Source organism: Pholcus phalangioides, unplaced genomic scaffold (genome assembly GCF_987345545.1).
Source record: "Pholcus phalangioides strain wild (caught in Gottingen) unplaced genomic scaffold, Ppha-v1.0 ptg000004l_1, whole genome shotgun sequence".
Lineage (NCBI taxonomy): Eukaryota > Metazoa > Arthropoda > Arachnida > Araneae > Pholcidae > Pholcus > Pholcus phalangioides.
In genome coordinates this window covers 13,285,219-13,310,517 of record NW_028301597.1, presented here as the reverse complement: position 1 = coordinate 13,310,517, position 25,299 = coordinate 13,285,219, and the positions used below count along the sequence as shown (strand labels likewise).

Here is a 25,299-nt window from a genome sequence, read left to right as displayed (position 1 = left end):
TGATGAATAAATAAAAGATAGGCCTACAGGCTCTGCCATAAAAATTATATACCGGAAAGAGCTCCATGGGTCAAAAAAAGGTTGAGAGCTGCTGCTATAGAGTATATATATGTATTTGTTTCAATAGCTTTTCAATGTTAATACAGTAAACCATTTAGGTTAATTTTCTATTTTCATATTTTGTCTATTTTCATATTTGTCTTGGCGTCCCACTTGTATAAGTTCCATTTACTATTCAGTATTTTATGTATTTGTGTTTTTACTAATCCTGATTAGTAATTACCAACTTCAATTAAAATTTTTGTCCTTTATGGCTACGGACACATGGGCATAAAGTGGGAAAGGGGAAAAAAACTGCAGAAAAATCAACAATAGGGAATTGTATAGGACCAGTCACAAACACACGTTCCCCACACAAAAGGCATGTTCTCAAGGTCACACGCACAAAAATGCAATGTTCTATTTTTTTGCTTGTTTTTGGCATTTGTTTTTCGTCAGTTGGAGTGGACACACGAGAATTTTATCATGCTGTGGTTCTCTCTTTTGTTTTACCCCCTCCATTTTTCTTCTCTTCACCAGCATTGGAGCATTAGGATAGCGAGTTGATTATTATAACTAGAGCCCGAATTATGTGCATATGCATTTGCATATTTTGTCTTTTTTTAGCATTAATACATATAAATGCATAAAATAAAAGAATTTTGAGAATTTTTTTTCTTCCAAAGGTAGGATTTAATGAATTAATAGAGATGTTTGCAATACAGTATTTTCAAAGTATCAACCGTTTTATTGTAACCTATTTTCCTGCGTATAATCTACTGTGGCGCATAATACGCATGAGAAATTTGAAGGGAAAAACCTCACGTATAATCAGCAGCAGCGTATTATCTGCAGGATTTTAAAAATAATAACAACTTACCTTGTGTTTCAATAATCAATGCACTGATATGCTAATTAATGAAATTTATTTACAAAACAATAGCCTTATTTACAGTTCAATCAAAAACCTTCAAATTCAGACACATGAGAATACTCATCAGTAGACCCCGGATTATATGCACTAAAAAAGTGGCGAAATATGCTCTAAAAATATGCACTTAAAAATGCCAAGATATGCATTAAAATCCAAAATATGGCCCCCCCCTAAAACGCCAAAATTTTGCACTAAAATATCGTGGGAAACAAAAAATTCCGAAATATGTACCAAAAATGCCCATAAAAGCTGCTCAGTAACAAAATATTTTCGATGCTATTTCTAAAAAAAATTTAACATTTATGACATATCTCTAGAAATAGCGTTACAATAATTGATATTTGGAAAATACTGTATTACAAGCATCTCTATTAATTCACTAAATCCCACCTCCGGAAAAAAAATATGTTGTGAAAATATTACGAGCAATATTTACTTGAAACATTAAAAAAAAGTGATTGAGTGTAAATAAACCTTTAAAAATACGCACTTAAGAAAATTTTTGATTTTATGCATTATGCATATATTAATGCTGAAAACGCCAAAATATACAAATGTATATGCACTTGCATACAATCCGGGCCAAAGTATCAACAAATCATGATTTTTTTTTAAAAATCAGATTTTTTATTAAAATAAACTGACTGCTTATTAATTTAAACAAATTAAATAAATAAATTAAAACAAAATAATTATAAATGGCCATAATTATCAGAAAAAATACGCCAATGCGTCGATGACCCAGAATCATAGGAATCGATATACAGGGCTGGTGAAAGCCCAAATTTCGGACATTGGCCGGGTCAACTGGGCTTGCCCTTTTGCGAAAGGGCAGCATCTGCCTGTCGTAATGGTCATAAGGCGCTTATGACAGACAACCAATTAAGAGCTGGAACTGTGACGTCACAAAACTTGCATTCGCGTCCGAAATATGCTCTCGTGTGACTGGGGGTAAAAGCTGCTTGAAAACATGTTTGCGTTCAGCGGGAAAACTCTCCTGTGTATCAGTAACCTCTATGTGTGTTCATTTAAAACCAATGAAAAGGTTGGGTAATTTTGATGTGTTTTTCAGCGACAGGGTCTGCGGGTTTGAAATCTGGGTGGTGCAAAAAAATTGTTGAAAAAAAAAAACCAACAAAGATAGAGTTGAATATTTCTGGGATAAATAGAAATATGAATATTTATAATATACAGTAGACTCTCGCTAATCTGGTGCATATCAGACCAGGGTATATACTGGATTACTAATACTACTACTTAACACATTCCCTATGGAATTTCTAACGAATTGGTATACGTCGGAACGTGCATGTATGTGTTGTGAACCTAATGTGTAGTAGTTTATGTGTAATTCTTGGTATATAGTGCTGCCATTTGCCATTAGTTTTTTAACTATGAGTGAAGTGTAATAATTGAATAATTAGTACATTGTAGGCCTGGTTGCTCTCTGTGGCGAGGCTTTCTAATGGGGAGATCGTCTCGCATTTGTGCCTTGAAGTTGGGAACCACAGAAAACCAACTTAGGCCACTGTAATATAAACTTCTGTGCATAGACACATGCAGTGATATTTTTTTCTCTTCTATGGGGGTTGGAGAAAACCGGCCTAAAAATGCAGGATTATAGAGAATCTACTGTAGTAGCATCGTGGGTCCTCGGGCAAAATGATTTTTCTGAGGTTCTCCACCTGGTTAAAAATGCCTAACTATCAATTTACATGCTTACTTTCGATTCTTTGAATTAGGTCAAATCTCCACGAGGCCCTTCTGCACTTGTGGGCTCATGCATTAAGATGGTATTGAGTATGGAAGACATATATATATATTGGAAGACAAACAATATGGGTTTCCAACGCAAAAATGTTCATAATTTTTCGTAAATCGGGTGTACAACGATGGAAATTTTTAATGAATTTTCCAGACCTTATCACCTCGTTTGAAAATTATAAGAGGTAAATGAGGAAGTTAAAGGTATTATATTTGGAAATGCAGACTTGTCATCAATAGACATTAAGCGTACACCGAATCTTCTCGAAGGGGGGGTTTACGATTTTTTCCTGCAAAATAACAATATAATTTTGGCTCGAAGGGGGGGGGGCGTTGTTAGAACCCCGAATGCCCCCCCCCTTTGCGTAGGCCAATGTCAATGGACAAAGGCTTAGTGTTTGTACTGCAGGGTTTCTTTTCATTTTAAGTACGAGTTATGAATCTAACGTGCAAGAGAAGTAGATAATTACATGAGTGCAACAAATAATAGTGTTTCATGTTCAAAAATGAAACAAGACATCATTTTTGGCAAGAGATATAATGACAAAGCAAACATTTTCTTAATTATGACTTTGGGAAGAAGTATTCTGATCGGAAACCCCTTCAAAAGGACTTTCATTTTTCCAAATTTTCATGCAAAAAGAAACTGTCCTGAAAAAAAGAACAAGGTTGATGGAGGTAATATAAAAACAAGGAATTCGATACAAGAATCTACCAGTTAGAAACGGAAAGTGTACTACCCCAAGATCAGGAAGGATTTTCAGTTGCGGGAATTTTGGTATCAATAACACATCAATCGAAATTCCAGATACATCCCATTTATCACTGAATTGAAGAGAGTGAAAATTAGTGTTAAGAGAAAAATTGTGGATGCATTGATTAATGATTCTCGTTGCCAAATTTTGGTATTGAGAAAAAATTTGGTTTCACACTTCAAGTCAGAAACTAAAGTAAAAACATACTTGAAACCAGCATACGGGAAGTCCACTGTGGAAGACTTGAAGTACATCAGTTTGGTGATTCTTATACTAGACAAGATGAATGTCGTCCACAGAACAGTTTTATATGCTGTTATATACATGAATAAGTTATATCCACAAATTATTGAGTTACTTCAAGGTAAGGTGTATGGTCAAAAATGTGAAGGGTTGAAAGCAAAAAGAACAACTACGAACGAGATGGATAAACATAGAAAAAGAAATAAAAGTAAGGCTCGACGGAGCTGCAGGGATGACAGAAGAGACTGTAGATATCCGAAAAACTCAGACTGGACAGCTACCATCATAGCACAAGAGACGGTCTAAATGCAGACCTGATATCATGTTTATGAACAGTGTGAATGGAAATAATGAACATTAATGTTTCATGTTTTTTATTGCAAATTATGTAACTATGTATTGCTATCAGTATAGTGTTATTTGATCATATCCTAATTTTCATTATCTGTAACAATGTGTTGTAACAAATTCTATGCATCACCAAAAAATCTGTTGTAAGGTTGTCTTATAAAATATGTGATGCATATTTGATGCTTAGGAAGAGGGTAGTATGAGGTTTGAGCCGGCCACATGGAAGAGCCTAGGAAAAGAACGGGGCCCTCTGTGTGCAAACAAAGCTAAACAAAAGAAACAAACATCATGCATTTCTAGAAAGAGACGTTGGTTTCTGTGAAGGCAGGAGATGGTGAAAAAAATTTGCCTTAAACAAGGGGAATATGTAGTATTTCAATGTTTGTTTTAAAATTAATTAAATCCACTATTAGTATTATCTGGAACTATCAATCAAGTATTGAAAATGAGCCGAACAGTCAGTATACTAAAAAAAAAAAAAGATTAGTCAAAAAAGAAAAATAAACTTTAAACATTTATTTTTTGAATTGCACAACTTGCACTTCTTGTTTCTTCTTTCTTGGATAAATAGATAAAGTTCTGAAATAGCTCAAAGCTTTGTAATAAATGGTTATAAAAATTCAAAAAAAAAAAAAAACGTACATAACAAAACTCAGCTGATATTTTCGACCAGAAAATCCTGACTAATCCAGTGTTACACACACTCGACAAATTGGACATGTGTTGCTCCGCTGTAAGAAGAAAATGAATTTTAATGAAAATATTTTGAAAGAACGGAACAATTCATCAACACACAATTATATTTTGGTAAAAAGACAAAAGGTGTGAAAAACTATTTACATCATTTTCAAATGAGCATCATATTATGTTTATATTTTATAGCCATAAAATTATAAAAATTTCTATAGGCCTATCAAATAACAGAATCCAGTTATTCTAACAAAGTTTCAAGGACAGTACTTAATCTACTATTTATTTTATAAAATTGCTTATTATAATTATCATTAGCCCAAAATATGTAAAAATTTTCATGGACATTTTTTCAAACCCAATGTTAGCATATAAAATACTGATTCTGCCATGAATAATTTCAAGTTATGCACCCAATGGGTACGTAAATTTTTGGAGAGAATCAAAATTTTTTTTTTTTGTCAAGTGCATATTCAAAGCTGTATGCTTTGGGCTGAGGGAATGTACCTGATGATAGTAACAAAAGGTATAGCACAAACAATTTTTAAGTTATTTTGTCCAGTTTATACTACAGGTGAAACTGAATTTCTATAGCGAGGATGGTCCTCAAGACTTAACAATGCTTTACAGAGAACCCTAACAGGCTAACACAGATATATCCCAGGATCTCCAAGTCCAAAAATAAAAATATTTATGTCAAGACTTCAGAAATTATTTTGCAGGAAAAATGCAGTCACAAAAGCTGCTCGCGTTAGCTGTTGAATGTAGCCGTGTAATAGCCTCTTTTTTTGGGATTTTTGTCACTATTATACACTGAAGAGCCAAAAAAAACTGGTACACTTGCCTAATATCGTGTAGGGCCCCCCGCGAGCACGCAGAAGTGCCGCAACACGACGTGGCATGGACTCAACTAATGTCTGAAGTAATGCTGGAGGTAATTGACACCATGAATCCTGCAGGGCTCTCCATAAATCCGTAGGAGTAAGAGGGGGTGGAGATCTCTTCTGAACAGCACGTTGCAAGGCATCCCAGATATGTTCAATAATGTTCATGTCTGGGGATTTAGGTGGCCAGCGGAAGTGTCTAAAGTCAGAAGCGTGTTCCTGGAGCCACTTTGTAGTAATTCTGGACGTGTGGGGTGTCACATTGTCCTGCTGAAATTGTCCAAGTCCGTCGGAATGCAGCGATATTCCCGACGTCGTACGTGAAAATCCAAATTTCATCGCTAGCTCAGAGATGCTATGTCCCATCTCTCGTGCGCCGACTGTAACACCACGTTCAAACTCACTTAAATCTCGATAACCTGCCATTGTAGCAGCAGTAACCAATCTAACAACTATGCCAGACACTTGTTGTGTTATATAGGCGTTGTCGACCGCAGCGTCGTACTCTGATTGGTCCAATATCTCTTTATCGCATGCCTGTACCAGATTTTTTGGCTCTTCAGTTTAGTTCCTCCACTGCACTGGTTAGTTTGAATGAACAGAATTTCTATTAGTCCAAGGCTTCCTAGATAGTTATGATAAGAGATCCTGGATGTTAGCAATGAGTTAATGAAAAAAAAATTTGTGAGTTAGCAACAGGATTATAGAGTTTGCCATAGATGGTAAAAACTGTCCCGACAAAAATAGGTTTTTGAGTTTTTTTGTTAAGTGGTAAAAATTGATTTTTTTTTTCACACATTTATGCATGTGAAGCATTATTGTGCATTTGATTATTTTACTAAATGCAAATAAGATAGTTTTGAACACAAACTTTAGTATAAGAAATAAATTTTTGCGTTGGTGAGTTCTTGCCATTGCTGGAAAAAACTGCAGTCAAAAATGTCCTGACAGTAACAGGTTTTTCCAGTCATCAAAAATTGATACATCCCACATTTATTCATATATTTAGCATCATTTTAGAAAAAACTTAATACAAAAAAATTGTTTAAAACACCAACTCTGGTTTAAGAATTATATTAACATGATTTATAGGCTTATTAATTTTATCAATCAAAGAATGAGCATAAATTGTGTTTTACAAAAGCACTTAAAACATCCAACACCCTACCATTCACGCGATTGTGTTAACAATGAAAGTAGCAAATTTTGACCAAAGTAAACCAATTCTTTCTAAAATAGACAATTGACCATTCAACTGGTCAATTAATTTCTCCTTCCCCACCTTTTTTTGAAGTTTGAAGCTAATAAAATATATTTTTATGAATACATTGAAACTGATTTCATCATGTTCTTAAATGTGTTTTTAAAACAACAAAAAAATGTCATAGCTGAACTAATTACTAAGTAGTCTTAAAAAATTTAAATAATTAGACTAAAAATGAGTATGATGCCAAATGCCATTGTAGCCACATGACTGGTTAAGTACAACCCCCCCCCCCCCCCAGGGTATGAAAAGAAAAAAAAAATTTTTTTTTTAATATTTAAATTAAATTATATATAAACAAATCTAATTAACAAATAAATTAATTAAAACAAATCTTGTCAATCATTAAGAATACATATTTTCATATCACCCCTACCTATTTTTTTCACTTAATCTCTCAAATTTAATTCAGCATTAATGAATAAACTAACAAACTACAAGCACAAAATATGAACATTAAAAATCTGTTTTTGTAACAAGAAAGGTCGCATTGAACCCAAATTAACTTCATTGATTAACATTTTTCTCTGTAAAGAAAAGTGCTTTTATTCATGAGGGTGAATGCTTATCCCCTAAAATGAATGCTTGGGGGCAACTCGGTATCACATATGGTACAGGTTTCTCGATTCACTCAATGTACAATTAAAGGGCATCAGCTAAATGAAAAACATCCCATTGACAATATTTATTGAAACGGTCTTGAACAATACAATTCAACTCCTCATAAAATTACAAGATTCCCACCTCAGTATCTCATGTTTTGAAGATCTCTCTTCGATTTGATAGAGTATGTAAACCCATATCCACCACTTGAAGAAGCTAGACATTCAGCATATTCTAGATCTCAAAAACATGAAAAAAGCGCTGCTTTCCACGTGTGCTTCGTATATATTTTAATATTCTTATTATTATGTATTCTCAGCCACCCTCCCTTTCAATGCAGAGTTTCACTCTTGTTATTGGGGGAGTATATGTTGTATTTCTACGTATAAAGAAACGTTCCCTGATGTACCCCCCATGTTTTTGGATTCTTTGAATGTGTTTGAGATCAGTAGTGTAAATATAGGTCATGCTGTCTGGAGGTCACACTGTCAGTGCATGGGAGTGTATAGAAGCCCATATACTCGCACCAGTTGAAGTTTGTCTTTTGCAAAGGGTGGCAGCAGCTCTCACCAATTTAAATAAATACTAATTTTTCTTGATGTTATGGAATTGCTGCTGAGTCTACGTGTCATTATATCTCTTAATGTAAATACTACGCATTTTTTAAAACACCACAAATATATATGTATATATAATTAATATAAAGATGTTTTCTCCAGTATGAGTTTTCAGTAAGCTTAATTAAGAAGCTATTTTGCAAAAACTAAAATAAAAATTAGGTGAATATAATGTATTTAATGAAGCATACATAAATAATGCTGATTAATTAGCGATGATTCACGATATACAGGGTGATTATAACTAAGGTTCTGATTTCAAAACACTAAAAAAAAGAACGATTGTCAGAATGACTTGAAAATTGACATGAATATTTCTGAAGAAATGGAATTTTATAAAGTAAAGGGGAAAAAAATACTTGAAAATGTAAAATTAATGACATCATCCAACATGTGGGAAATTTGCTTGCAGAATGGAAATGATAGCCAGTCATAGCAAAATGGTAACTTAATTATAGCATTACACGATTTCATAATTCATGGAAACATCACAAAAATGTAATTTAAGAAATAACTACAACTTACTGAAGAAATGTTAAATATACTGTCCATCGTAAACTTGAAATGAGGTGAAAGCACAAAAATGCTTGTTCAACAACAGATTCAAGTATGCCATGGTCATGATGCGGATGTGCTTGCAATTCACCTTCATCAAACCAAACGTGCCAGCAAGTTAATATTCCTGAGGAACTTCTAACATATAGGGGATGATCTGGAGATTGCAATTTAAAGTTTGCAATCTGACCACTGTTCATAACATTTTGAGGTCCCCCCCCCCCCCACAGCCAGAAGTTGTAAGGGTTAAGTTGCATCCTGTTATTGTGAAAATGGGTCTTCAGCAGCTGCTTTGCTGATATTGCAATGTGCATCTTGATAGAAGTTGTTCTATCCGCACACTGATGCTGTTGAAGTGCGGAAATGATGTGATGTGGTTGCACAAAATAGATTATACTGCTATCCAAGAACAGCGTCATCTACTTGCACTTTTTCTTTCGCGAAAGAAACTTCCATTGCTTCAGTAGTATCCATGCAAATTTTCAAGTTATTCTGACCAGTAGTTCTTATTGAATAGTTTTGGAATCAAAACTTCAAATTATAATCACCCTGTATATAGCTGATTATTTTTCATAAATCTGTTACTACTATACAGTAGAACCTTGATTAACTGGACTTAACGGTGAAAGTATAAAAAAAAACAAAAAAAAAACAACTATTGAATATTAAGACTGGGAGATATACAGGAGATGTGCTACTTCTTATGGGAAAGAAAATGAAAATGTATGTGAGATAATGTAACTGCTAGTACACTAGTCTTTGTCCTTTAAGGACAGCTGGTGTCTTTATTGGATTATAGGACCACCTGCACCCTAGCATGATGGTGTCACTACTATTGCTACTTCTTTGTGAAGGGAAAAAGAAACCCTGTGAGATAAATACACCACTACATTTGGATGTGTAACGCAATCCTTATTCATGAATTTGCTAAAGATAGAGCATCAGAATTTAGCCTAAGGTTAAAAAATTTAAGAATCAGAAATTTTGGCTTCTGTATATAACTTTAAATAACTAAGATATTTCATATGAAAAAAAATATATATTCAGGCCACTTTTTTATGAGAATTTTTGAAAAAAAAACCACTTATACCATCTTATGCCATTTAAAGATACCATCAGAATGTACCCTGAGAATATAAAATGTGGTAAAAATGAAAAATTTTGGCTAATAATAAACCAATATGATATTTTTCAAGGAAAAAAAATTATATTTAGGCCACTTTTATTTGGTTTTTTAAAAAAAAAACCCATGTTTTAAAAAACAAACAACCGTCTCTAACGTTTGTAAAAAGAAGGGAAGGAGAGAAGGGTGCTGTCTGTCTTTGAGGGGATATTTTGAAGAGCTACACTTTTTAAGGAAGTTAACCAATGGTCTTTAATGGCCACAAATCAACACTGTCAAAATTTTCTTATCATAACTTGTGATTGCGTGGGAAAAAAAGTCAATGCCTTTGAAGAGGGGCCTAATAATCCAGAGTGAATATGACGCAACATGATAATACTAAAATTTCCTTGCTGTTTTCTTGAATACATATACAGTATACCTACCACATGGGGGGAAAAATCGTTTCTGATGTACAGCAATACGGATTCCTATGCTGGACTCAGGGTCGCAACTAGATGCATGGTCATCCGGGGTAAGCGTGCATTTTGACGCCTCCATGTAATGTTGAAGGCAAGGTTTCAGAAAGAAATTTGCGCCCCCTCGGGTCCAGGGCCTGGGGTACAAACCCATCTGCTCCCCCTAGTTGCGGCCCTGGCTGGACTTCCTATAGTGTGTAATTTTTTTTCTTGCTTAAAAAATGCTCAAGATTTGTTTTTTTTAAAGCTCAAAGGATTTAATAGTGAAATATTGATGAACTAGATCCTACTCCACGTAAGTTTGCTTTTATCTAAATTACAAAATTTTTTTTGCTTTCTTTTGTGTAATTAACTGTAGAAAAACCACCCGCTGTTCGTTTAAACTGGGAATGTTGGCAATAACTTTCAAGTTCAAATCTTAAATTCGGTAAAATTTTTGTGGAGATGTCGATGCTCGATTTCCGTATGGTCAATTTCGGCATTTGACCCCACAAGGGTAGGGCAGACATGGGAACAGCCTGGGACAATTACCATAACTATTTTGGGTTTTTTTTCAAGCTGTAAATTCACTACAGAAAGGCCAGTGAAAAGTTTTGCGTGGGAGAAGGGGCAGATGTGGGTAAAAGTTAGTTGAAGCCCGGACGCAAAAGTAAATACTGAACTCCTTAAATTAGAAAAAGTGTAACGTTCGGGTTTTACGTGGCCCAGGGTGTGCGCCTGTCTTTAAATCCGCCTCTGCTTGGGGCTGCCAAAAATAGCCAACGGGATGTGAGGGCCAACAAAAATTAAACAACAGACATTCACTGACTAGCCAAGCATCTCTTCACCTTAGTCTTGGCACCCTGTTCCCCGATTCTTGCTTTGCCCTCAATGGAAAAAAAAAGTTGAGGATGTCAAAAAGAAATGAGGAAAAGTGATTTTCTCTGTGAAAGTGAGAGCTGCTCTTAGGAATGTGCGACAGGACCAGTCACACTGGGCACCGTGTTAAATATAGCACGTAAAGGTATTTTCTTTTAATATTTTAATTTATTCAAAAAAATAATTTTAATTTTTGATTGTTTTGGGCAGGGCCGTCTGAGAGCATCATGGGCCCCGGGGCCAAGCAATTTTTCTGAGATTCCACCTGGCAAATTCTTGAAAATTTTAACTGGTTCTCATTTTTGTGAGGCCCGCAATCTCTTGAGGCGCCCAGGTGGCCCATGCATTAAGATGGCACTGGTCTTGGGGCAGACACGGGACCCCTTTTTCCCCCTCCTGCATAGGTTTGTTACATTTTACCGTAGTGTAAAAATCTTACCACTACTACAAAAGTAGGTTGAAAAACAGGTCATCGCTAAAATCAAATAGATTCGGAAAAAAGGGGACACCCTACTTCAAAAAAGGGATGTATGGTCAGACGAAAATATATGTAAATATTATGGCTTGTACAGAGAAATGACTCACATATACTTTGAGCAACACCAACCATTTCTGACTTTCGGTGTCCCTGTTGAGTACTCTATAGTCTACACATGGTCTCCAGTCACCAGATTTCTTTGGTACTAGATGGAGTGGACTAGACACACTGCTCTTCGAATCGAAGGCTGACAAAGTCCTTGTCACATCATAAACTCGAACTCTTTTCATGCGACTTTCAACTTTTCTGTGGAAAGCCGTCAAGGTCGGGCAAAAACTGGTGGACCTGTAGTCTCAATGAAATGCTTGATATTGTGCTCTTTAATTTTCTTATTTTGGACGTGTGGACAGAGTATACCAGGAAACTGACTACACCCTGATATGGCAATGATAATTGGTCGATACTTCTCAAGCGAAAAGATGGAGCTGCAATGTTTTTTGCAATGGAACAAGTGGCGGATAGCAGGGTCATTGAGGTGATGATTTTTGCTATCGATCAACAGGTTGAAATGCGATAGAAAATCTACACCAATAATTGGTTAGGTTATGTCAGCTATGATGAGTGGCGAAGCAAATGCCATTCGCAGGTTCAAATTCAATGTTAGAAGTTTGGTACCGTAAGTTGAGATAGGGGAACCATTGGCAGCTGTAAGAGTCAACTTCTTCGGTTTGCTGTGGGTATTGACGACAGTTCGTGGGACGACTGACACATCAGTGCCCACGTTGATCAAAAAAGTCCAGTCAATAGAAGGATCAGCCTTTATGACTCTGCCGACAAATTGGCAGCCATGGCCTTGGTCAGTGGACGACTGCCTTGTTAGTTTCCCGCTGAGGTTTTGAAGGAGCAGGGCTATTGACATTTCTTAGCCTAAGCTCCGAAATTGGTGTGATAGAAGCATGTAATTTTCAGCTTGTTTGTGTTGGGCTCGACTGAGGGATCGCGAGCGAGAATACCGGAATCAAGGTCTAGGGTGTTGCTGTGAATTATGGCCTTCAGCTCACTCAACTCTCTGGTCAGAATTGCGACTTGTTGCACCAGTGATTGGCTGATCGCGTTCTGAGGTCGACTGGATGCTGAGCACATATTTGGAATGGCCACCTCAGCGAGTTTATCTGCCATAGAAGAGAGTTGTTGAAGCCCTTCGCTTGAAGCAGCTAGTATAAGCTTGGACGTTAGCGGGGAGTCGCGCTAACCACAATGATTTCAGTAAGACCTCACTGAAGTTACGTCCGGCAAGCTCACATATTTGGACAAGCAGATGTGATGGTTTTTGATCTCCTAGCTCTAAACCTTGCAGTAGCGTACAGATTTTTGATGATTCGCTTTCCACGAAAACATGAATCAAATGTGTCTTCAGCGTGTCGTATTTATTCTGCTGGGGAGGTTCTAGAACTAAATATTGGACTGTCAATAAAATATCGGTGTCCATACCAGCTATAGTGTGGTTGAACTTCGTTTCATCGGCAGTTATTGCTACGATCAAGAACTGTGCTCCTAGTTGAACGAACCACAAGTTCAAATTGTTTCTCCAAAATGGAGGCAGCTTTATAGCGATGGGAATCAACATTCGGATTGCCCATTTGGAACGAATGAAACGATTACGGGTTTACCTTGAGACGTTTGCTGCTCGAAGTCACGGCCGGCAGCACCAATGTATGGGCACCTATATGTAGGACCAGTTGTTGAGCTCCATTATCAATGATAATAACGATCAGAAGGTTTTAAATAAACAAACATGTTTTATTTGGTACGGACACATGAAAATATAGGACTTCACATAACAGGGGCCGTTCAAGTATTACGTAAACAAATTTTTAACCATTTTTGACCCCCCTTGTCAGCAAAATTTCGTCATCAGCTCTGCCACTCTGAATCCTAATGCATATTGGTGGTATCAGAGATGTACGCGGGGGGGGACGACGACATAGGGCCCCCCCCCCCCCACGATCGAAAATGTATGTTTTTTTATGCAAAAAAAAAAAATATTTTTTTAAATTGAAATTTAGGAAGAAAATACCTTTATATGTTATTATAATCAATTTCTGTTAATTTCAAGGCAATGAACTCAAAATTTATCTTTAATAAATTCATTGCGACCCACTCTCTCTAAGCCATATAATGATAGATCGCATAAAGGCTCTTTGACCAAATATGGCCCTGGGAGTTATCTGATGTTCAGATTGCCCTCCTCAAACCTAATTTTGTAAAAATGAACTAAGCAGCACATTTACAGATCGCTTAAGTGCCCCGCGGTACAATTCCAGAATATTTAAGCTGCCCGTGGCACATTTTCAGATCACTTAAATGACCCGGGTCACAGTTCCAGAACACTTAAGCGATCCGTGACACATTTAGAGATCCCTTGAGTGGCATGTGACATAGTTTTAGAGCACTTAAGTGGCCTCCAGTGCGGTTCTACATCACTCAAGTTACCCGCGGCACAATCTCAGATTATTTAAGTGATCTGCGGCATATAATTACAGATCACTTGAGTGATGCGCTGCACAGTTCCAGAGCACTTAAGCAGCAGGAACACATTTCCAGATCAATTGGATCCGCGAAACATTTAGAGATTACTAAATTGCCTCTGTAGGGCTTTTATCAATGGGGGGGGGGGGAATGTTACTTCAAGTGCCCACAAACTATCGAAAGGGTTTTTTCGTTTTTGGCGCACCAAGTAAGATGCCATTAAAAATATTTCATATTTTCATAAAGGGTGGTTGATGACGTAAGCATTACCCAACCCCCCCTCCCCTCTTGTAATCAAAAGTCAGCAAATTGGAAACCCCCTCCTCCCCATCGATGATGAAGTAATACTTGAATGGCCCCAAAGTGGTTACTTGCCGACTGTGGAGAAAGACGTCATCATTTTTCCGCCATCGGTAAAAGGTGAAGTAGAGGTTGAAACAAAGAGAAATCATGCTCAGCCGAAAACTGCTGGAGATATCTATATTTATGAAATTTCGTCAGTAGCTTTATTTCATTATGTAAAGACTCACCAAGAGGTGTTTTTTCCTTCAAAATTTGGCCCCTAAAGTGATCAAGAGGGGGCTCAAAGGTGGAGACAATCATCGTTGAACCTAAACCGCTGGAAGCTATAAATATGAAATTTGTTCAGTATTATATTTTATAATATAGACACTTGCCACAACAGGATTTTTGGAATTGCAACACCCAAGGGGTCATGAGGGATACAAATGTTATTAGAAGGAATCATCGCCAAGAAATTTTCAGATAACCAAATCCATGCGAGCGAAGCCACGGGTAACAGCTAGTGCAATATATTATTGAAATTTGATTGTCAGTATCATGACAATAAAAGTAATTCAATTACTAGTTTTTTAAAATATTTAATTAAATAATAAATTTGCATAACTATGAGATTCGGTATCATTTAAAATTACCAATAATTTTATTTCAATTAAAAGCATGAATTTTATTTATAATTGTGATGGATTTCGAGAAAATTGATATTTGGTATTCAGCCAAATCACTATTCGACCCATCCCCATACAGTATGTCTCCCTATGGAACTTGTTTTAACATATAGATGGCTTTTTTCTCAGCCAGAGATATCAAGGAAACAGTTATTTTCCGGATATTATGCTGAGGTGAGCTCGGAAAGAAAAGTCATCACGTCTCCGCCGGGACTCGGCCCTCTTGCATACCGGGCAAGCATGCTACCATCTACACCACTGGAGACACATGAATCTGCCTTCCTAATTTCACGCACTGTGTCGTGAGGCGCTGAAGTAGAGGCATTAGTAGCCTCTCTTAACTTCAGGAAATGGCCCCAGGGTGAGACGGTTTTAGAGAGATATAGATGGCTTTTTTCTCAGCCAGAGATATCAAGTCCCGGCGGAGACGTGATGACTTTTCTTTCCGAGCTCACCTCAGCATAATATCCGGAAAATAACTGTTTCCTTGATATCTCTGGCTGAGAAAAAAGCCATCTATATCTCTCTAAAACCGTCCCACCTGGGGGCCATTTCCTGAAGTTAAGAGAGGCTACTAATGCCTCTACTTCAGCGCCTCACGACACAGTGCGTGAAATTAGGAAGGCAGATTCATGTGTCTCCAGTGGTGTAGATGGTAGCATGCTTGCCCGGTATGCAAGAGGGCCGAGTCCCGGCGGAGACGTGATGACTTTTCTTTCCGAGCTCACCTCAGCATAATATCCGGAAAATAACTGTTTCCTTGTTTTAACATATGTTATCTATTGAAAAAGGATTTAGCGTCCATATACCTATATGTAATGTAACGAAAGAAATGCTAATTAATAGCATTATCTCAATATTGACGAAAATAGACATACTGCCCTTTACCTCTGGCATACAGAATTAGAATATTCAAAATGAGAAAAATTTAAAAAGGTGAAATGTCAATTGATAACTAAGAAAATTAGAGAAAATTCTCTCTGAAAGAAATTTTAAATTACTAACCTTGAAAAAACGTTTTAAATCAATAGAAGTTGATTAAGGCAATGTTAAATACCTCATTTTGGAAGAAAAGTAGTTTTTCGTCTTTTCATTTTTTAAGAAAGTCCCATTTTATTTTCTGATTCTAAACCATGCTTTGTTTCGTTTTTATGATGCTTAGAACCAAAGTCACGTTCACTTTGTAGTTGCGTTTTTACATCAATTAATCTGTGGATGAACGTTTTAAAGCCGTTTTATGAAGAATGTTATTAGACATTTAACTTGAATTTGAAACATGATTTATAAAAATCTATTGAATGTATCAGTAAAATTTTTATATATTTTTCCATTTATTGTTAAGGGTTATAAACCAAAATCTAAGGTGTATTAAATGTACAGGGCATCCACAATTAAAATACCTTATTTTAAAGTAGTCTACAGGCAAAACCAGTCATTAGAAAATTGTAAAATTTTGTGGGGACTTCATGAAGAGATGGGAATTTGTTTCAGGAGGGAAAAATCAGTGCACATGTCGCTACCAGAGGGAATTTTATTAAGAAATGACACATTTAGGCAAATGTTTACAATTTTAACAATTGTTAAACACTTTTACAATTGTTACTGCAACAAAACATGTTCGACATAATGGCCATCATTTTCAGATATCATGTGAAACTGCAAGATGGCATGTTCCACAACTAACCAAAGTGTGTGCAGGGAAAATGTTCAGCATGTGGCGTGAAATGCTGCCTTTAACGTCAGGTAAAGTTCTTGGATTGTCACGACTTACCAGACGTTTCAAATGCCCCCAAAGCCAAAATACCATGGATTAAGGTACGGGGATTGGGAAAGCCATAGATTGGGGAAGTGCATGTTCTTCTGTAAAAATGTGTTTTAGGAACATTAACACACAATGCAATGTGTGGAGAAGCTCCATCTTGCACAAAGATTGTCTGCAAGCACATTACTGCCTTGCAGAGCCAGAACAATTTCATTCTGTAACAGCAATGCATATCGCTTCCTGGTGATCGAACATGTCACTGGACCAGTAGAACGTAACTCCTCGTAGAAGTAGGGACCAAGAACAAATGATGCAGTAAATTCACACCATACCATCACTTTTGATGAACGCAATGGTACCTCTAAGATAGCATGCAGATTTTCTGGATCCCAAATTCAGCAGTTGTGAGTATTGACTACTACACCAGACACGCACCTTGTCCATATTTTTCTGTGGAACTTCTAACGAATTGGTATGTAACGTATCCATGGGCCCGCGGCGTAAAAGTCAGAAATCGTCATCGCATAAATACATAAATGTTTACTTTTTGTTGTTTTTCATTGGCAGCAGTGGTCGTGTGGCGATGATCAAGTCCGATCGCGATGTTGCTGGCCTGCGATCATACGTAAATGAAATTACCTTGAAGCCAATTGGCTTGCTTAGACACGTGCAGCAGAATTTCCCTTTAAATACCGGTCGTACGTTGTCACGAACGCTTTATTTTCATCGCATTTCAACTCTGATAATTTCTTGTTTGTTAGCTCAGAACAATCAGTTGAGGTCGTTAAACTAAAAAAAGCCATGTTATAACTTGAATAACTCTTGTTCTATATTTCCTGGCTGGCTCGGTGAAATTGGTTTTATCATGAAAGGTTTCGTAATGAAAGTCGGCTTTTTGAAAAAAAAATTTGGTTTCTGAATATAACTTTAAATAACTAAGATACTTCATATGAAAAATATATATTTATATTCAGGTCACTTTTATGAGACTTTTTCAAAAACCACTTATACCATCTTATGCCATTTAAAGATATACCATCAGAATGTACCCCAAGAATATAAAATGTGGTAAAAATAAAAAATTTTGGCTAATGAACCAATACAATATTTTTCAAGGAAAAAATGATATTTAGGCCACTTTTATTTAATTTTTTGAAAAAAACCACTTGGTTAAAACCAAGGTTTAAACCAAACAACCTTGCTAATTTCCAAGGACTTTCATCTCTAATCTCTGAGAGATCTTTGCCTGGTGCTGGCTGCCTGCGATTTGCTATAAACTCCGGAACTTTGTTCTTCAATTAGCAGTACTAACTTGGATGGATCTGCATCGTGTCTAACCTGGTCTGTGACTGGAAAGGTGATGTTCAGCAGAACATAGACTTTCCCACTGTGAAAGCGAACCACATCTACTTAATTCAAATTTTTGAACTGAAAGACAAAACTTAAATGTAAAAATTGAACGTTAACCTGTTAATGTAAATTTACAAAAAAAAAAACAAAAACCCAAGTGTGATAAAGCAATTGAAGAGATACAAAACAAACTTGTTTATTTCCTGCTTGTTGTCTGCTTTAACTGGATTATTCGAACCGTGCACGTAACCCCATTAAGGGATGTTACAGGCACATGTTGGAATGTGTGTGTACGTATAGTGAAGCTTGTTTCCGTGTAATGCTTGTTATGTGTAGTGCTGCCACCCGCAATCAATTTTTTAAATTGAGTTTTTTTTCTCAACTCATAGTGAGTGAAGAGTAATGAATGAATAATTATACTATTGTAGGCCTGTTGCTCTCTCTGGCGAGACTTTTTAACGGGGAGATCAGCTCACATTCGCACCTCAAAGTTGGGAACCGCAGAAAACCAACTTCAGCAGACCATATTGACTGTACCATCCAAGTGAAAATGTGCTTTATCTGTCCAGAAGATATTCCAAGGCCATTCTGAATCGACCTCAACGTGAGCTAGAAACTGCAGTGAGAAACAGAGTCGAGCATCATAATCATGTGGAAGCAACTGCTGCACAAGTGAAAGTTTATACGGATAATTTGGAAGATATTCCGCATGCTTTTATGGACAGTTGAACGTGGTGTCAAGTCTTGTATAGGCTTTCCGGATATTTTTTATAATAATTATTATTTTTCTGTTCATGTGAGTGGCAACAGTTAGTTTTGTCAAGCTGGCGAGTCCAGTCCAGTCTTGTTGTGTTCCTTTGAAAAGATGTAAATAAAAACACGTTAAGTTTTTTGTCGCTCTTAAAATTAATAATTGAACCCGCGATGCTGGTAGCAGTTAATATCCTCGGCCAGCACGTTTTGAACTGAACATTTTTTGGTACCCTCGGCGGGACTGTTTCGATTAATAGTGTAGTATTTCCCGTAATTTGTTTCTAGTGTGTTTCTCATCGCGAAATGGAAACTTTGAAGAAAACAAGAGCGGCACAACGAACTGTTTATACGAAATCATATAATAAGTTGGAAGTGTTGCTTTCTACCAGTGATGTGCAGTCAGTGGCGGTAGAGGCAGAAATCAAATCCGAAAGTACTGTTGCAAACGCTTAATTGTTATTTAGTCAAAAGGAAGCATACTTTGAAGGTGAGAATATTATTTGACATCGGCTCTCAAAAATCGTACATTAGAAAAGAGACAGCTTCTGTTTTAGGATATGTACCTCTGCGCCAACAAGTGCTTTTTCATTCTATTTTTGGTGGGAGAAAAATTGGTAAAGAAGTTCATAATGTATATAAGATAGAATTAGGAAGTTTGGATGGTAAATTCCTCTGCAACTTTGATGCTCTTGAACAAGACGAAATCTGTGACAACATCCCTTCAGCACAGAATGGACCTTGGATGGAGGAATTGAGATCTATGAAAGTTTTTGTGGAAGATGCTGAAGATACAAAACGTGTTGATGTGTTGATTGGAGCTGATGTGGCGGGAAGAGAATTCACTGGAAAGAAAAGGGTTCTCAAATGTGGACTTGTTGCTATGGAGACCTGTCGTGGATGGACTTTGCTGGGAAAGACTAATATGTATTTGGAAGATGGAGATACAGTAGCAGCAACGACCATTGCAATGTTTGTAAAAGAATCCAAGATATCAGATCTTTTCGACCTTGATGTGCTTGGCATAACTGATCCCGCTGCCACAAAACTGAAGCAAGAGAAGGAGTTTCTGACCAAACAATTTTTTGAAGAGACTGTCCATGTGAATACAGATGGCAGGTATGAAATTGCTCTACCTTGGCGTGAAGATCATTCACCCCCTACCCTCTAATAAGGACTTGGCTGTAAAGAGGTTGGACACCATGACCAAGAGACTCCACACAGAAAATTTGTTCAATTCATATGGTGATGTCTTCAAGGAATGGGTGTCCTTAGGTATCATTGAAGAAGTACCAGATGAAGCTGTAGAAAAAGAACATTATTTGCCTCATAGACCGGTTGTCAAGAAACAAGGAACCTTCAAGGTGCGTCCTGTGTTTGATGCTTCAGCTAGGAAGGTAGGATCGCCCTCTTTAAATCAGTGTTTGGAGCCTGGTCCCAACTTGTTGGAATTGATCCCTAACCTTCTTCTAAGATTCAGAGAATTCAAGTATGGGCTCACTACAGATATTGAGAAGGCTTTTTTACAAATAAGTGTACGTCCAGGAGATCGCGATTATCTACGTTTCTTGTGGTGGAATGAGAAGGAAAACTTGATGATCCTGCGTCATTCTAGAGTTGTATTTTGCGTCAAAAGAAGTCCATTTCTCTTAGAAGCTGTTCTGGATCATCACTTGAAGAAATACTTAAATTATTCAAAATTCCAACACATAGCTGAGAAACTCCTCAAGAACTTCTATGTTGATAATCTGGTCATCAGTCTGGATAATGAATTTGAAATTCCATATTTCATTGAACAAGCTTGTTTAATCATGGCTGAAGGGAAGTTCAATTTGAGAGGATAGCAGTACACAGGAGATGACAACCCAGATAAATTCACAGCACTTCTAGGACTTATGTGGGATTGTGAAAAAGATGTTCTTAAAATGAACTTGGATTGGTTGGAGACTTACGAATTTGATAAGATTTCCAAAAGGACAATTCTCTGTGACTCACAAAATTTTTGATCCTATCGGTTTCTTGTGTCCTGTTTTGCTGAAACCTAAGCTGTTGTTACAGAGAATGTGGAGGGATGGCTTGTCATGGGACAGTGAGGTGAAAGATGATTTGAAAAAGAAGTTTATGGATTAGTATGTGGACCTTATTCTTTTGAGGGATGTGTCCATTGAGCGTCATTTTTTGTGTGAATCAGAGAGTAAGAAAAGTGTTAGTGTTCACACCTTCTACGATGCAAGTGCCTATGCATATGCCGCTGCAGTCTTCATTCATGTTACGTGTTTGCAGGGCATCAAAGTCCATCTATTGGCAGCTAAATCTAGAGTTTCTCCTGTGAAGCCTGTCTCTCGTTTAGAACTGTGGGCTGCCACGGTGGGAGCTCGCTTATGTAAATCTGTTTTAGAGGGGCTCCAGTGGAAGGATAATGAACAACATTTTTGGACTGATTCTACCACAGTATTGACCTGGATACAACAAAATGAACCGTGGAATGTTTTTGTACATAATCGAGTACAGGAGATAAGGAAGTTGACAGATCCAGACCTCTGGAGACATATTCCAGGGACTAGCAATCCTGCTGACCTACCATCAAGAGGCTGTACAGCCAGACAATTGTTGTCAAATAAATGGTGGAAGGGACCTACATGGCTTTCACAACCAAAAGCAGAGTGGCCTGCTACAGAACTTGTATTTGACAGAGATGCTATCTTAAGAGAGAAAAAGAAATCTACATCAAGTTCTGTAACTATTTGTTCATTGAGCCAGTCAACTACTGAAGGAGATGGAGATGCATCTCAATTCGACTACTATTTCTCAAGCTATGACAAGATGATTCGAATGAGGGCCTGGATGTTGAGATTTATTTCTAACTGTCGTGTTTCTAAATCTTTGAGAGTGACTGGAGAATTATCTTATGAAGAAGTCAAAAGAGCAGAAATCAAGTTGCTGAAAGTTGTGCAAAACGAATACTTCTTGGATGAAAAAAACAAAAAGAAATTGAGTCATTAATGCCATTCACAGATAATGATGGACTTTTGAGGTTGAAAACCAAGATAACTTACAGGAAAGATACGTTTGATTTTCGCAGTCCCATCGTTTTGCCTTCAGACCACAAGGTGGTAAAACGACTAATAATGACAGAGCATAAGAAGAATTCGCATGCTGGGACTCAGATGCTGTTGAATATTCTAAGAGAACATTATTGGATTTTGAATGCAAGAAAAACTGTAAGATCTGTTTTGGCTAAGTGTGTTGTTTGCTTGAGGCATGCCAAACAGATACTGACTGCTCCAACATCTTCGCTGCCTGAAAACAGAATAAAAGATGCAAGTGTTTTTGAGATTGTTGGAATCGATACAGCTGGGCCCTTATACTTGAAGGGAAATATCAAGGCGTGGATATGCATATACACCTGTGCTGTTCATTTTGAACTTTTATCATCTCTATCTACTGAGGCTTTCCTGCAAGGTTTTCAGAGATTTATTGCACGTAGAGGTAGGCCCTCTATTGTTTACTGTGATAACGGTACCAATTTTGTGGGTGCTTCCAATCAATTGAAACTGGTTGACTGGGATAAAATTGCCTGACATAGCACTACAAAGAGAATTCAGTGGTTCTTTAACCCACCTACTGCTGCCTGGTGGGGTGGTTTTTGGGAACGATTGATTGGTGTTACCAAACAGATTTTGAGAAAGGTTCTTGGTCGATCTCTTCTGTCATATGAAGAACTTTTGACTGTGTTGTGTGACACTGAGTCAATAGTGAATTCTAGACCACTTACCCATGTATCAACTGTGGATAGTAGCTTCATTCCGCTATCCCCAAACAGTTTTTTGCAAGACGTGTGAAACTGGAGTGCCTGATGTTGATCAAATTCATGAAAAAAGTCTTAATAAGAGAATGAAGTATCGACAGCAATTGGTAAATGACCTTCGGAAAAGATTTCGATCTGAATATTTGGGGCTTCTGATTCAGAGGGGTGAGTGTAAGAAATATGACAAGCAGATAAATGTTGGTGACATTGTGCTCATTGGAAATGATTCAACAAAATCTATCGAATGGCCATTGGGACTGGTAACAGAGATATTGCCTGGCAGAGACCAAGTGAAAAGATTGGTGCGGCTGAAAACATCTAAGGGTGAATGCCTGAAACCAGTTCAGAGACTTATCCTCCTAGAAGTCTCAGCGGATGATACTCAAAGGTCCAAGAGGCAGGAGGTGAAGACTAGGCCCGGCAGGACAGTAAAAGCTCCTACAAGACTGAAACTTTGAAAATTGTCTCATTTTTTTATTTGGACTCTAATTGAAAATAATTTTTTTTGCCTTCGAGTTGAAGTCGCAATTTTGAATATCATGTTTGTTCTTAGATTTTGATGAGGATTAAGTTATTTTCCAACAACTTAAGGTGGGAGGATGTCAAGTCTTGTATGGGCTTTTCGGATATTTTTTATAATTATTATTATTTTTCTGTTCATGTGAGTGGCAACAGTTAGTTTTGTCAAGCTGGCGAGTCCAGTCCAGTCTTGGAGTGTTCCTTTGAAAAGATGTAAATAAAAACACGTTAAGTTTTTTGTCGCTCTTAAAATTAATAATTGAACCCGCGATGCTGGTAGCAGTTAATTTCCCCGGCCAGCACGTTTTGAACTGAACACGTGGCCTATCCAATGCCTGTGCTACACGCCTGACACTAGTGCTACCACGAGAATTTGAAAAGCTGTCCTCTTCTACCTGAAGCGAAACCTCCTGTACTGTGGCTACAGAAACAGGTTTTCTTCCTCTTCAGAAACAGTCAGCAATTCTGAGGTTTCAAATTTCGTTATTTTTTTTAATCCTCTTCCATGTCCGATATTTCCGTAGAGCAGTTACTGTGAAATTGATGTTTTGGTAAAATAATTTGACTAAGAAAATGTGATCTTGTAAACTTATCATTGCGAGCAGCAAACACATTGAGAAACAAGATCTTGCAAATGTTTCTAGGTTTTATACTGCTGTGTGACATCACATAAATTCACATGTTTACTACACGTATTCAAAGTGAAACTCTCTCTGGTGATGGCATGTGCAACTAATTTTTCCTCCTGAAACAAATTTCCATCACTTCATGAAGTTCTCCATAAAATCGCACACTTTTTTGATGACTGGTTTCACCTGAAGGCTACTTTAAAATAGTCATTTAATTATGGACACCCTGTATTTATCTAATTGCAGCAGGGTTGGGGTTTTGGACAGGACACGTGGGAAAAACTGTCCAAAAGTGTCTGAAACTGTCCAAAATCTCAAGTTTCAAAATGTTATGTGGAAACCTTTGGTTTTTTTCCCCTATGATACTAACATATTTAAAAAAAGTACTAGCAAAAAATAAAACTAACTAAATCAAGAATATTTCAAAAAGGCGTCATTTGGTCAATTGTTTCACCAAATTTATGGTTTTAAGCTGGAAATCTGATAGTAAATTAATATCACTCATATAAATGTTTAAATAAACACTGTTTTCAATTTTTTAGTTTCTCGTAAATGTTATTTCTACTTCACATCTTATTTTTCATGTATGATTATGAAGCAGGTACTGTATTTAGGACAGTGCTTATCCAAAACCTTGCCAAATCTGCCAGAACACTTTCCTTTAGAAAATGCATTATATTGAAGGTACTGAATACACAGTCACGGTTATAATAATTGCATTATTGTGAAACTAAACATAAATATTATTTTTATTAGATAGCAATATATCTGAATATATAGGTGTGTAGTGTTTATTTGATGCAAATTGTTCTATTTTGACTTTTCAAACTTTTTCCGTTAAATTTTCAAGTGAACTTTCTATTTTACATTCTCAATTTTCAAAAACTAATTATAAATAAAGGAAAATATCCAAAGAAAATGAGGCCACTATGTAGCACATACACATGACTAACAGAACACAATTTCACAAACACTGATTACGCCTACATGATGATAAAAGACTTCAAGACCCAAAATTTTTGTTAAATTTAAATTGCTGCTGTTCTTATGAGGCTAGAAGCTAATATTTCACTGAATAAATTCAAGCTATATTTACAATTTTATCACATGGGGGACAGCAATAAGAAAAACACTAGAAGAAGGCTCATCAAAAGACTAACACAGTTTTTTATTTTCGTGTCTTCCCCCCCTCCCCAAGTTAGGCATCAATTGAAAGAATATTTTCGAATTTTGTTATCTAAGGGCCCTTTCACATGGAGCGGATGCGGGTCCGGAAGAAGTTTTAACAATTGGAATATACTGCGCCTTTCAGACAAGCCGAAAAATCTCCACACCTAGGAAATGTTCATGCGGGTCTGGACGTCGTAA

General features: G+C 36.9%; 1 protein-coding gene across 5 annotated transcripts in view; it reads right to left on the bottom strand.

Annotated features, from left to right (window-relative positions):
- Positions 1-4,587: 4,587 nt before the first annotated feature.
- Positions 4,588-25,299, bottom strand: part of LOC149086559 (uncharacterized) — a 135,189-nt gene continuing 114,477 nt past the window's right edge. For all 5 annotated transcript variants that reach the window (XM_089256046.1, XM_089230915.1, XM_089230916.1 and 2 more), the window contains one exon: positions 4,588-4,817. In XM_089256046.1, the coding sequence (XP_089112172.1) occupies positions 4,770-4,817 (48 nt within the window). In that variant the 3' untranslated portion in view covers positions 4,588-4,769. The remainder of the gene's footprint in view (positions 4,818-25,299) is intronic.